The following is a 15,158-nucleotide window of genomic DNA, read 5'->3' on the forward strand; positions in this document are numbered from 1 at the left end:
CGTGTTTGCTGAGTAGGCGATTAATTGTTTCGTGGTTAAATAACTATAATTTCAAATAAACAAAGCAATATACAGTATGTGTTTCTTAGTGCACATTTTCATAGCTTATAGCTATTATAATGTCTGTAGTTACTTTATGTTGCCCAATGAAAATTTTAACAAGACTGTTCTGTGATTAGAGGTAAGAAAAATAAGTTTAATTTCCAATATAGCGTTTTTCGATGTGAAACCTGTACTTTGCAAGCAACCATGTACTGCAGAAAAAATAGACTCACCACTTTTCGCAATCGTCAAAACGTTTTGAAATCGATGGCCATTTTTTACTTTGGAATCGCTATGGTTTCCTCGTCTTTCTTTGCTGTGATGAATTTGCAATCGAGTATTAACATAGAAGGTGGTTTAGGTATGTATTCGTACGGTTCCTCTCTTTTTCATAAAAAAAAAAAAAAAAAATTAACTACCTCGTAGCAATAGTCACAAAACCTTCTCGGCAGCTATATCATTTTAACAACAAAAAGTTTATATTGTTAGATTGCAATGTGAATTAAGTTAAAGACAAAGAACCCCTTTTAGCAGAATGTTGTAAATGTAAACATGCTGGAGTAATCATAATGAATCGGTTATTGCAACTGATTGCGCTTTTTTCCGGTAATCGTAATAACGTAGCATACTGCTTTGAAAATAAACATAATAGTAATTATGTTCATTAGTAATTATATTAAATAAAAAATAAGTATATTCATGGCCACCTGGAGATGCGACCTGATTTGTCACATTTTGCAGATTTTGGTTAGAGCTACTGCTAGTGCTTGACTGAATTTTTTTGAGATGCTTTTACTATTTGCGGTTTCCCAATGACATAAAACTTTTTCTTGCCTTGGGGAAGCAGTAGCAAATGAAAAAAACTAAGTTGAAAAACGCAAAATCAGACTGTTATTGAAAATTAACAGTCTGACTAAAATCTTCGAAATCAAATTCTCTTTGTTTTTCTACATGTGAAGATGTTAAAACCTATTGTGTCATCTGGGGAAAAGAATAAAGAAAGCGTAAAAATCTAATTTTTAGAAAAAAATTATTTAAACGTTTGCCCAAAGTTAGAAAAACCTGGAAATTTCTGCAAAATGTGACAAATCAGGCCGTATCTTTAGGTGGCCATGGTATATTTATAGAATGGACTGCAATCGCAATATTATTTTAATCTGATCCTTGTAAAGGCTATAGGCAGAAATAATGGTTTAGATTCAATGGAGTGAAATGCCAGGAAACTCTTTGTGTATTCCTACACACCTTAAGTGTCTACCCAAAACATAGCTGTCTACTTTCTATCTGTCTTTGAATGTCTTCATTCTTGTGAAAAATGCCAAAGCTGTTGGTGAGGCTCAATAACCTGAACCAACTGTCTTCCGCTTCGCTTCTATTATTATCGGCATTCTGATGTCAATATATATATTGTCAGTGATGTACGCGCATACAAAAATAATATTGTAGTATGATAAGCGTACATAATGCTCTATTACACTCAACCCTTTGACTGTAGTATGTATTGTAGATCGGTCATATGCTATGCCCTATTAGCCTGTGTACAAAGTGAAGCATGTTCCATGAAACAACTACAGTTTTAATGTATAGGTTAATAATAAAGACTAAGAATGTTTTAGCTCCTAAACTGTATCTTTTTATATTGAAAGTATTTTTTTGCAGGTGTTTCTTCTTTAGCTTTATTTTCTACCAGCATGCTGACCAGTGGAATCCTCCTTTCGCCAATTTCAGCAAAATTTGTTAGTGCTCGGACATTATTTATTCTGTGTGATGTTATGCAATTATGCTTAGCTGTGGCTAACATATATCCAAGTAAGAGATGTCACAAAATGATAATATATAAAATATTGTGGGAAAAATAGGGCTACCATATGTTCTGTTTTAAGAGAATTTATTCTCTTTTTTTTTTCAAGAAAAATGAATGGTCCTCCGAGAACACTTAAAATGCTCAAATATGCTCTTTTTTGGTATTTTGAAATTTCTGCTTATATTTTCAACAGCATTTTTTTGTTGTGTGACTTTTCAGCAACGGCTTGTGTTTGATTTTTAAAAATTTGCTGTAGGCCCACGAATGTTGGTCTCACATGTTGATTCATACATTTTACAAGAAATGGCCTAGGTTACCTTATTGAACTATTGTTGTAAGCAATCTTAGACGTGCCTTGATTAAATGCCATTGTTTTGTGGTTATCGTAGGCTGATGGCAGTCAGCGGTGAGTGCGAGCAGACCTGTCAGTTCACGTGTGAGGAAATTTCCTCATTTGAGGAAATCTGATCAACAACTTAGGAGCAAAATGATTGGAACGCCTGGTTAATCTAATCAAAAAATAAAAAGCCTAAAATATAGAAATTAAACTCATGTTTAGCAAACAAACATAATTATATATTCATTACATGTTCAAGTTTATGTTATATGTTCATTACATCAATTATTATATCACAATCACATGTTCATAAAACAAATTACATTTATAACACTGAAGATAAAGACAGTATAGTTTTCGAAACGTTTGCTTGCTGAACATTAGTTTAGTATTTACATTTTCGGTTCTTTATGTTTTGATTTGATAACAAATTCGTGAAAAAGGAAGCGTGTAGCGAAATCAAAATTGAGCAAATCAAAAAATGAGGAAATAAGACATTAAAACATATAACTTCAACCCAAAAAATCGCAAAAATTTTGTCGTGTTAATACTTTACGGTCGTATTACGGTTAAATCTATTTTATATTGATTCAACGCTTGCAGACGTTGCTGATTACCACCTTAAAAGTTTGGCTCGTTTGTTATGTGAAACGAATTGAAAACGTTTGCTATGTAGCGAAAGTGCGATGTGCATAACACCTACCATAAGCCTATTGCAAAATAAATCGTGGCATAGATACTTAGGTTATAGCTTATCTAAAGAAATCGCATTTTACCCATGATGCAACCACAATGGCGCAAAGAAACAAACAGCCTTTTAGTTAAGTCCGTTTTTGGCATCTTAAATGTTGTGTACTATTTCAATCCTTGCAAGTAATTTTATACTTAGCCTACTTTGAAGCTGACCATGCCTTACTCCAAAGAGGTTACTGTATGGCTACCTGGAGATGCTGCCTGATTTGTCACATTTTGTAAATTTTGACGATCGTTGCTGTCTGACTGAACATTTTCTTAAAATCTTTTTTTTTTCATTTATCGGGGACGCTTTATTATAAAAGCTTTTTGTTACCTTAAGAAAGCAGGAAAAAGAGAGAAAAAGTAGCCCACCTGGAGTACCCTAAGTTAAAAACATCCAGTCAGGCTATTAGCAAGTGATTAACAGTGTGACTAACGCCTTCCCAATTCTTATGATGTTGAAACTCATTGTGTCACCTGGGGAAGGGAGCAAAACTAACGTTAAACTATGATTTTTGAAAGACTCAATCACACAGTTACCAAAAGTTGGAAAATCTGGAAAAGTGTTGCAGAATGTAACAAGTCCTCCTTAGACTACCTCTAGGTGGCTATCGTTAAGAGAACCGCAAAATGTTTAAGGGCGAAATCTGACAAATATCACATGACTTTGTAGTGAATATCCTTCTCACCGTGTTGTCGAAATCATATTTTTGAAAGTATGTTATGAAACGTTTTAAGGTTAATTTTTTATTAAAAAAAAAGCGTTTAGAAAGCAGTGGCGGGTCCAGGGGAAGGGGGCCAGGGGTGAGATTGCCCCACCCCTAAAACACAAAAAATTAACATTATTCATAGTGTATTTGCAAGGTCAGATTAATGTAGACCTACACATCATTTTGTTTTGTTGAAACCACCCCTCCTCAAGGCCACTTACTGGATATGCTCCTGCAAGCTGCTTTTTTAAAGTTAAGCAATTTTATAAACGCTGACTTCGGTTTGGTCCCTTTTCATTAAATTATTTATTTTATATGAGTAATAACAGTGTCTTAACAATTTTTGCAGTGTTTATACTATTTTATACAGAAAAAAACTGTTTACTCGCTTGGTGCGTGAGCTAGCCTTATTCAATCGTAAAAATAAGTAAATTGTGTTAGTTTTGCTTAATTGTGCAACTCACTGTGTTATTTGTTTGTTGCGCAGGTTTTTTTACCATGCTTCCTGCGTCGGTATTAGCAGGGCTAGGAAGAGGTTTATTTTGGGCACAATCGTCAGTTTTCTCGGTGTACTACGCCAAGATGCTGGTAAAGGCCGGTGCGGGAAAATTTGCAAGTTGTTACAGCAAAACCAATGGTTGTTTCTTTGCTGTATTTGCCTCCGGCCAGGTGAAAGTTTCAAGATAATGCACATTAATTAGATCTTTGAAAATGTAATGAAATCAAATCTATTCTTTGACTTTTAAAGTCATGACGCTCGCACATACAGTACTGTAAAATATTTGCACTGTACTAATACTGTGCTGTACTAATACTGTACGGTACTTTGCAAATTTATGTTTTAGGTTTGTGGAAACATAATTCCATTCTTTGTGCTGGGAATGAATGATCTCAATCATGAAAACAACTTATCCACGAATCACCTTTCAAACTTATCGGATAGTAACCAATCCTCCACACACGTGTAAGCATTGGCATAGGAACCAGAGGTGCAGGGGTGCAATCGTACTCCCAAACTTTTCAATTAGTCAAAAAATTGGGCAAATTTGATAAAAATTTGGGCAAGGACTTTCAGCAAGTTTTCAAAATTTCTATAAGATTGAACTTATTTTTAATTTTTTGCTCAAACAATAGTTATAAAAATGTCAAATAAAGTGCCACCGCACCCCTAAAGTATTTATTTAGTCAAAAATTGGCAGAATTTGATAAAATTTTGAGCAAAAACTGTTAGCATGTTAGCTATTGCATGTTAGCTATTGCATGTTAGCTATTAGCATGTTATGTGCTATTAGCATGTTAGCTATTTCATTAGAATTGAACTTATTTTTGATTTTTTACTCAAACAACGATTATGCAAATGTCAATTAAAGTGCAACCACACCTCTTAACTATTGAATTTGCGGCAAAATTGAATAAAAATTTGGGCAAGAACTTTCAACATGTTTCAAAAATTTCATTAAGACTGGACTTATTTTTGATTTTTACTCAAATAATCAAAATTATATTTTTATGTTGAGTTTAATGCATGAAAAATTAAAAAAAAATCCACTGAAATTGAATATGATTTAATTTTAAGGTGTGAAAGTTAAAAAATAAATGTGTAATTTATTGAGAGTTTGAAAAATTTGAGCAGAAAATATCCAGGTGTTTACAAATTTTATGAAAAATATATCCCAAGCCAATGTGCTCCAATATTGAAAGTAATGCTTCAAACGTATACCTGACAATGTCGTCAACATGCTCAGCGGAAATTGTAGCCTGCAAGTTTAGTTTACAAGATTTGAAATAACGTTTCAACTTATTTTGAACATCTGAAAATACCCAGATCCTTGCAATATTTATGAAAAATATAGCCTAACCTAATCAAGATGTAGCCTACCAATATTAACTTTGAAAGTGATGCTTTACACACATAACTTACAATATCAAAATGCTCAGCTAAAAATGTAGTCTACAAGTTTAGCTTATGAAATTATAGAAACAACATTTAACTTGTTAAGATTTTAGATCATTATAACAATGTGTATTGTGCAGTACAAGTAGGCTTATTATTATCTTATTGATGTGAATTTTTTCTGTAGCCTATTGAGTTATTAGTATTATTATGGTACTTTTGCATTATTTGGGCGATACTAATTTAGTAGTTGACAAGTTACATTTACAGTATGTACCAGACAATTGGGTGCAGGGTAGAATTTTTAATTATTTAGAATTTTCATTTGCTGGAGACGCGTCCATTCTCTTCAACATTTACCAGACGTATCACGTACCCCGTGGTGCATATTCTTTTGTTACATAGTTGTCTTTTCCTAATGTAATTTGTTTTCTGTCTGTCTGTCTGTCTGTCTGTCTGTCTGTCTGTCTGTCTGTCTGTCTGTCTGTCTGTCTGTCTGTCTGTCTGTCTGTCTGTCTGTCTGTCTGTCTGTCTGTCTGTCTGTCTGTCTGTCTGTCTGTCTGTCTGTCTGTCTGTCTGTCTTGTTTTCCACACTATTGCTTTTAATCGCTGCCTGTTTCTTGATGCTTTACAGTCAGTTAGTTAGTTACTTTCAAGAAGTTGAAATTTATTGCATTTTTATAAATATTTTCAGATTCCTGATGAGGGCTTAAGTTAAGACGAAAACGTTTGACTGTTCAACTATTTGTAAATATGTAAAATGTATTATTATACTGTAATGATCAACCCTGTTGTATTGTTGTGTCTTGCCTGTCTTTGGTACAAGAAAGAAAACTCTCTTTGGAAACTAAACTAAATTTTTAATTAAGTAGTTTATGCTTTGTCGCAGTAAATATTTGGGCGTATTTAATTATATTTGGTCAAGAACTTTTTCGCACCCCCAAAAACTAATTTTTCCTTACGCCTATGCGTGTAAGCTACGTCAATGCTTTTTCAAGCAAGCAAATAAAATCGCTACAGTTCAAAAAAGCCTGTTTCATACCAAAGTAAGATCATCAGACTTTTGCTGATTTTCCATTAGAGTGAAAAGTTTGCAATATTTTTGGATAGTGGTGATGCTATATGCTTAAACTTGCTCTGCTTTGCTTCGTGCTTAGATTTGAGCCCTTTTTCTAGTGTTTCCATATTGTTATTATTTTGTTATTCGCTTTCAATACCGTTTTAAGTTAAAAAAAAAGCAATTTTGGCAACTTAAACAATATTTATAATTACGAATTAAACCTAATTAGAAAAGTTTATAATAGATACTCCACTGAAGAAATTTGTGGTGCAAACGACTGCCAAGATCCATTAGTAATTCAGGACGCTTCAGTTAGATTCCGTCGTCCAAATGAAAGCGTTTTGTATATGCTTTGGGGAATATTGATTGGAATTCATGTTCTAGGAACCATAGTCCACATTTTATTTGCACCACTATTTGCAGGTATTTTTCCTTGAAGAATGCACATCTCCATAGCAACTTCAATGCGTGTGAGAAATTGATTCGGCTCAAAACCCTGATAAACTATGAAAGAAATGTTTGTTTTGTTTCTTGTTTGGATCTTTTTGTGTGTAGGCTGCTTTGTTATTATTGACATGCTTTAAATGAAAAGCGTGTAGGAGCAGGAACGTGAGGCTCCAAATGAGCGAACAATTTTCTACTTCAGTGTAAACTAGAGCAAAATGCAACCCAATCTGAAGTGTCAAAGATGTCAACATAAGCGCCCGTCAGAGTGGACCAAAACGTCAAAACTACTCCAGATCACAGATCAGAAAGTGAGCTGTTATATGTATTCTTTTAAACAGCTGGATCAGGGCCCAACTAGTTTCTTAGCGCCAATAGATGACACTGCCTGCCTCATTCAGGTTGTAGAAAACGCCGAGTCTTTTACAAGTCAGCAGTTGTGAACTAAGCAAGTGACAACTGAGCTGGCAACATTTCAGCAAGTGGCTGAAGTTGATAAATGATAAAGCTAAGTAAGTAACAACCATGTAACAAACATGTTACATGTAACAACCATTTTACAAACATGTTACATGTAACAACCATGTAACAAACATGTTACATGTAACAACCGAGCAAGCCATAACTTGGCATGTCACAAGTCAGCGAATTCAATTTGACAAGCGATGACCATCGGCATCAAGCAAGTCTGGCGTGAGCACATAAATCTTTTTTGCTGACTTGTCAGTAGCTGAAATGTAATTGCTGAGTTAAAGCACTTGCCGAGCTGTCGCCTGCTGACTGATGAGTGGCCCGACGACCAAAACGCCCATACCTTGTTTTGTGTTCAGTTGTAATTTAATACTTGTGACTTGAAGCAATTAGCTCAGAAATTAAATACTAATCGTTAAAATATTTTGCCTTTCTTGCAGATATTGATATTGATAATGATGTCACATGTCACCAGTGCCAAAAACAAGGTGCCGTTAACAAAACCTATATCAAAGACGGTTCAAAAAGTGAAGATCGTGTGAATGAAAATATAAACATGAGTAACATTTCGCATAAAAACAACAACAAAAAAAACATCGACGGTAATGTTGTTGTTTTGGTAAGTCAATGGGTGTGTGTCTACACAATTGTAACTATTTTTTAAAAATGTAGTTCCTGTTGCAGTTTATTACTATGGCTTACTAACACGTTAGTAAAGTGACCCCAGTACATTTAACAAACCTGACCACTGAAATACACTTAGCTTGCCAGTGATGTCAATATAAAATGAAGACCCCTCTCAAACAAAAAACAAAAACCTTTCTATTGCAATCGTGCAAATTGACGCACCAACAAAGTGGATAATTTAGAATCACTTACAAATGTTTTGTAGAATTGATTGGTGACACAAAAGTTGAAAATTGCCAGTAGAAGGTCGCACATAGCTCGAAGCTGCAGGTTTTTGTTTGACTCTCTTCAAGAGCTACCGTCAGAATAAAATAAACGTGAATATGGTAAAGTAAATATTTGTAATTTGTCGGCTCGTTTTATAAATCCTCGTCTAACAAGGTCTCCAAAGGCTAGCTCTCTTTAAAAAATAGAAAATTCTTTTTTAGATTCTGATTCAACTTTCTGAAACAGAATTGCGCCTTCAAAGCTAAAATAATGCTCAAAAATATAATGTTTGCATTGTAATTGCTTTTTAACTTTCAGAAAAATAACAATTTCGACGAAAGTACAAAAAAAGCTTTCCAGCAATCATCGAATAGAATTTCTTTATGTATTGAACAACTCAAAGCTACTGTTAGATGTTTTTTCAAACCAAGTCAACTCTTATTAGCCGGAATAGAGTTTCATGAAGGATCAAGTTTAGCATTTGTTAGTACCGAAGTCACTAGAGCTTTTATTTCTTGTGTCTACGGAGTTGGACAGGTAAGCATGTTTTTGTGTATTGTGTGTCAATCCGTTTGCATAGCAATTTTGAATTATTTTCATAAACGTTTCTGCCACCTTGAAGAAAGTACAGCAAAGGTTTGGAAACAGAAGATTAACAGGATGCTTAAAAGCCTCAGCTGAAAAATAAAATCATGTAACTGAACGAGTGACAGTCTCTTTACAGTGCAACTTTCCATAGCAGTACATCATTCGTTAATCTTCTGCAGTCTACATGCGTATGATGCGTATTGCCTGTTGGTTGTCAAAATTTGTGTGCTTTGCCACGTAGAGTAGTATACTTTCCATGCTGCCCATTGTAGCTAACAGTGAACTAATTAATGTTTGAGCCGTAGAGTATTCAGCTTACTTAATGGTGGTTACTATAGGCTAAGTAGTGAAAACTATAATCAAAATCATTTACTTTGAGCAGGTGAATGCAACAGAGTTGCCAGACCAAAATTAATGAAAATTCAATAAATTATCAAACATTCCCAATATAAATGACACTATTTTAACTTTTGGTAAGGTTGGAATATCCATGGCAATTTATGGAGCAAGTGTCATGATATTTGCATTTGTGATTGGAAAAGTCTCGGCTAAATATGGAAGGTAAGCTAAGTGGATATTAATACAAAATAATTATTTTTTAAAAAGGATGATTTAATACCTTGAAGCCATAAGAAACCATCCATATATAAAAATAGTATTTCATGCTATTAAGTAACGAACAAAACTTTTTTTTTAAATATTACAATAATTATTCCCAACGAAGCTCAATCGTGACTTTTTATTACTACCTAGCTTGCACCCGAAACATATGAAAGTGCTCGAAACTTAAAAACCTTTACCTCAAATTCTACAGGGTGAGCAGTAAGCACACCTGTCCTAGAGATCATAGATGTCACAGATGTCACTAGATCCTAGATGTCACATATAATCATGTGACACAAACGAGTTGGTCACTGCTTTTTAAAGATTAGGATAGGGTAACAAACTCTCACTTTTTCTGATTTATCCACTCTGATAACTCTTGGGATAAACCTTGAGTTGTCCTGCATTACAATAAATACCCTGTCGCTATTAAAAATTACATTGTGGCGTATCATTGTTTTAAACAACCACAGAAAAATTAAAGCTATAAGTTAATAATTCGTTGTTACTAATCTTGGGTTTGCAGAAAAGTATGCATTGGTTTTGGAAGCATTGTGAACATTGCAATTTATTTTGTCTTTCTGTATTGGATTCCTGATGAGAATACGAGCATTGGCGTCATATACTTTTTATTATTTCTTTATGGAATATGTGACGCGGTGTTTCCAACCATTACTACAGGTAAACTTACAAAACAAAACAAGTTATAACGTGTAGAAGTAGAGCTGTATCAGTTTTTAAATGATAATGCTTTAGCTACGAAAGAAGTCAGTAATGAATCTAGAAATATGTTTTTGGGAGGGTTGGTTGTTTAAGTGAGCAGTGTGTTTTATTTCAGAATATTGCATAGTTTTCTCAGTTTTGAGAGGCAGAAAAATTTCACATCTCGTTTTACTTCTTTTGAAAATACGCGATTCCTGTGTCACTGGTTAATTCAATAAAATGTGACTGAGAGAGCAAAACGAGCGAGAAATTTTTCTAGAAACGGAGAAAAATTATATATTTTTCTCCGTATCTTGTAGTCTACTAAATAACTATTTTAGTCAAGAAGGCATACGATTTGCACTTTGCATATAAAGTTGGTGATTAAGACACAATACCTGTACCCCACACGTATGCTGAAATTCCTTTGTTAAAAATCGTATCTGGAAAAGAACAATATATACTATTTGTGGAAAAAATAATAATTCAGGAAAAAAGGCTACAAATTTTTTTAGTAAAATGTGCAAAAAACACTTCTTCAATAATTAATCAAGAGCTATCGAAACGACATCCTCTACCTGACTTTATGTCCATTGTTATTATTTTGTGTTTTTCTTGCGTCTGTATCTGTATTTTTTTTTCTGTTCTTTCTTCCTTCTTCTTTTTTGTGTCAATTTGCTACAGTATTTAAAAACGCAATACTTTCTTTCGTATAACTATTTGAATGAGAGAGCGCAGACTCGACGACCTCCTACGCCTTCAGGGCTACGGTCTTTCGCACTCTCTCATTGGATGCACACTGTACGTTTTTGTTTTATGTACGTTTCGGCGTATCGCATCCAAACAAAAATAAAATGACCATCCATCTATCAGTCTTTTGCTGTACCCATGGTTTAGAGAGATCTCACTAACCATATTAGAAATTGCTGCTATTGCGTGACCTTATTGATTTGCAAAAGTTTTTTAAAAAAAACAGTAAAGTTTAAGTATTTTATCAAGTTTTTTTTCCGTTCATGGAGAATGACTTTCTGTCTCTGAAGCTTCTCATGAATTTACACTTGATGATGAAGAAAGTGTAATTTCTCAGAGTGAAAATGCCATACACACCAATGTTTACTTCTGACAAATTACATTTTCACAAATTTTATCTTCAAATTGCAAGTACGATAATCTGTACCAGTTGTGTATATACTGTACTTCAATCAGTACATAGCCTATAGCAATTAAGAAATGCTGGTCCAAATGGCAAGCTATTAAAAATGCAAACAAATTATTTCTAAATCAGAAACAGCGATCATCCATCACACTACAAACACACAAGCGGCTTACTCTTGTTGGTTGACTTGGACAAGCATTGGATTTATTGTTCAATTTTCGTGGAGCACAAGTGTTTGTGTGAGGCAGAAACTCTACGTCATGATTATTATACTTCTGTTTGGAGTCGCAACGTATGGTAAGGTTCAAGATAGACTCATAATTACATTCTATCTAAATGTAAAGTATTATTTGCCCTTCATTTCAGGCCTTGCTGTTAAATCATTGATTAAAAACTACTGGCTAATTGAGGTATCTACAGTGTGTTCTGATTTGTAAAAGATATGAACATTTAAAACATATGTAAAAGTTTTAAAACATTTGTTCGCCCCGTTAGCTCAAAGGTTACGCACCAGGCTCAAGATCACGCGGCGCAAGTTCGACTCTCGGGGTGTGCGCTTGAGCAACGCATTTTCAGGACTGCTCTCCATTCAGCGGTACTTAGTGAAAGGAATTATTCCACGGCAACAACATTTCAACAATCGGAAAACTTCACTCTACCAATTTCGGTAACCGGCCCTGCGTCAAGAGCCTCTACAAGTATGCAAAGCTGCCAGGAATAACTAATCAAGGCTTTGTCAGTCCGAGGATATAGATTCAAAACCAACCAATATTTTTTTCTGTAAGTCTTATACGCTATGCAACGCAATTATTATTTGGAAGATTTAAAAAACTTTACTTTTGCTTAATCATTTAAATTATTATTTACTATGCAATTATAATGCATCAGGTTTTCACAAAACCTCATCACATTCTGCAAGTGCCGTATGCACATTATATGAAGTATCATGGATTGCAAATACTCTACTAATGGCTACAGCACCACAAGGTCTACTAAATAAAAAAGAAAGTAAATAATATCCACCGGTATTGTTTCAGGTATTGCTGAATACAAGCACGCGCAGAAAATACAACTCAAGCAGCAGAAGAAAACTGTAATTAATGCAGTTGCCTAAACCTTTAAGTTTTTTTTCTTACGTTAGCAACGCAAAGTGATCCATATTTTTGTTTACTTTTAAATCTGACAGATGGTTTCATGTCATGAAAATATGTTACATTGTACAATTTTGAACTTTAAACTTAGATGTGGAGTTATCCACCAATTTGTTAAGATTTGGCGCATGTCGTAACGGAAGGCTGGGTACTAAAAGTACTTCAAAAGTTGCTTGCGGTATTGAGAATGCAAACTAATCTAGTAGATATTTGCTATAACATTTATAAAAAAACATATACCCTGTTTTGAAAACCAATTGTTACAACAACAAAATTATTGGCATTATTGATCTTTAGTGTTTTTCTATTCGCAGGGGTTCTCAACCTGGGAGCCATGGCCACCTAGTGGGCCATGAGTCTTTTTCAAGGGGGCCATGGAAAAATTTGAAACATGATAATTTTTTTAATTTATCATCTCTAAGTCCACTCCAATACTATATAGCAAAAGAAATAAATTAAAATTTAATAAAAATACTGCAAAGATAAGCTTAACCATCACATTAACTGCATTATGTAATAACTAATTAATGTACCATCATGTTTATTGTGTGTTGTATTTATATCATTTCATCAGGGCCCACGGTGTAAAAAAGGTTGGGAACCCCTGTAATCTATTGAAACCTGGATGCGATGACACGCAATAAATCCAGTTTCCGGCAACACAAATTTTATCTGAAAAGATAAAAAATCAACACACATATAGGCTATAACATTTTTATAATATGAAACCAACTGTTTCAAATTTAAGCTTTTTAAAATATTGACCACTATAGTAAGTATGTTTAACCCGACATTTTGATTGTATTCCAACTAAACGAAAAGTTGAACTAGGTTGCTGGTTTCTATTATGTTTTTAAGTTTGTGGTGGTAACAGCAAGTCAGTTACAGTACCGGTATTTACATTTCTTCTATTCGATCAAAGAAGGAAAGATTTACAAATATAAACGGTTATTTTCGTTTCGAACGCTGGTTGCACTGTTTATCTGATGAAAGTACAGTAAAAGCAAACAAAAAAGTTGATTTATCGCTTCACTGACGTTTCGTGCGCCATGACAATGGGCATTCTCAGAGCGAATGACATACAAAATAAAATTTAATTGTAACTTCGTTAACTTTGCAATTGATTGAGTTTCGCTTTTAGCAGCATGATCGTAGCTTACTTCACAAGGTAGATTTAAACGATCTGTCTTTGCCTGATGCTGCGAGTTTGCTGTGGCAATAGTAAGTTGCGCAAGCTTTCGGAACACAGTTCCCTAGTCACGTGCTATGATGATTTCTACTATTTCTGCTATGCCATGACTTCGTTAACTTTGTTTCTCACATGCATAGCAGTATTTTCAACAAAGTAGTTCACCACGTTCACGATTTATGAACTATATAGTCTGCTGCCTCTTTTTATGCCAAGCTTATAAAGCCAAGTGCTAAGTTTTTGATGTCCAGTGCTTAGCTTTCTGCTGCAGCCTCTTAGTCTATGCGAGTGCTAAGGTTGTAAAAATGTGTCGAAACTTGCTGTTCCATGTCAGTTCAAGGCAATGACAGTTTACTTGTTCTTGAAGCTCTCTATGCCATAAAGAATAGCTAATAAATTGACTTGATGTTTTATGGACATTTGATGTACAGTATAACGTTATTCTTGCTCTGCTTTATTACCAATCGACTGTATACGCTGTAATTTGATAGTTTTGGAAAGTGGAAGAAGATGATGTTGTTTTTGCTTGTTTGTTTTATTTGTTTTTGTCATTGTTTCGTGTCACCAAGTTGTAACTATTTTGTGAGTCGTGCAAGGCCTGGTGCGTTGCGCTTGAAATGGCTTTACCCGTGGTAGGATTTCTTTGTGGGGTTTTCTTTGCCTGCCTTGCTCTTCTTTGCTATTAGCTAAACGCATCAAGATGTGTTCCACTCACGACCATCAGCACTCTTGATAACGCACCATGGCCGATCTTCATAGCAAATGTTTATTTATACAATTCTTGAAAATATCAGCTAAAGCTATACAATTATTGGCTGTTGTTTTTATTTTTGTTTGTAACATTTTATTTTATTTTCCTTTCTATCCTAAATTTTTTTGTAGGTGTTGCGATCGTGCCAAATTTCCTTTCAACTTAGGCCTGATAACTTACTTCCGTCACAAGCACGTTTTAACGTTCGCGTTTTGTCGCTTCTATCTTTTTCTCGACCTTTGCTATGTTGAAGTGTTAGCCTGTTGCTTTTTGCTGTGATGGTCAGAAATAAAAACAACTGAACTGAACCAATTGCAAATGATTGACCCATCGCTACATTTAAGTTTTTTTTTTAATTTATGTAAAGTTATAGGGCAGTTACAGCACCGATGGTGTTTTTCTGTTGTAGTCCGTAAGGATCGCGCTATTGCGAAACCCTAATGCTTGTTGGTCATCACTAGGGCCATTTAAAGTCATTAAAGTCATATTTTTTTCTATGCATCAGTAAGTCGTGAAATCAATTTTAATGCAAAAACCGCATCCCTATGAGGTATATTAAGAAAGTTATGAAGTCATATAAAGTCATATTGTCCTGGTTAGGTCATAAATCAGCTTTTTAAGTTATAT

At 34.4% G+C, this 15,158-nt stretch overlaps 1 protein-coding gene across 1 annotated transcript; it reads left to right on the forward strand.

Annotated features, from left to right (window-relative positions):
* Positions 1–280: 280 nt before the first annotated feature.
* Positions 281–14,785, forward strand: LOC145778219 (protein unc-93 homolog A-like). Its single transcript, XM_082589676.1, has 11 exons — positions 281–403; positions 1,702–1,851; positions 4,116–4,297; positions 4,474–4,592; positions 6,827–7,005; positions 7,938–8,116; positions 8,710–8,928; positions 9,458–9,540; positions 10,109–10,263; positions 11,570–11,737; positions 12,478–14,785. The coding sequence occupies exons 1-11, from the start codon at positions 310–312 to the stop codon at positions 12,552–12,554; spliced, it is 1,605 nt and encodes a 534-aa protein (XP_082445802.1). The 5' UTR covers positions 281–309; the 3' UTR covers positions 12,555–14,785.
* Positions 14,786–15,158: the final 373 nt, after the last annotated feature.

This window comes from Aplidium turbinatum, chromosome 10, assembly GCF_918807975.1.
Source record: "Aplidium turbinatum chromosome 10, kaAplTurb1.1, whole genome shotgun sequence".
NCBI lineage: Eukaryota > Metazoa > Chordata > Ascidiacea > Aplousobranchia > Polyclinidae > Aplidium > Aplidium turbinatum.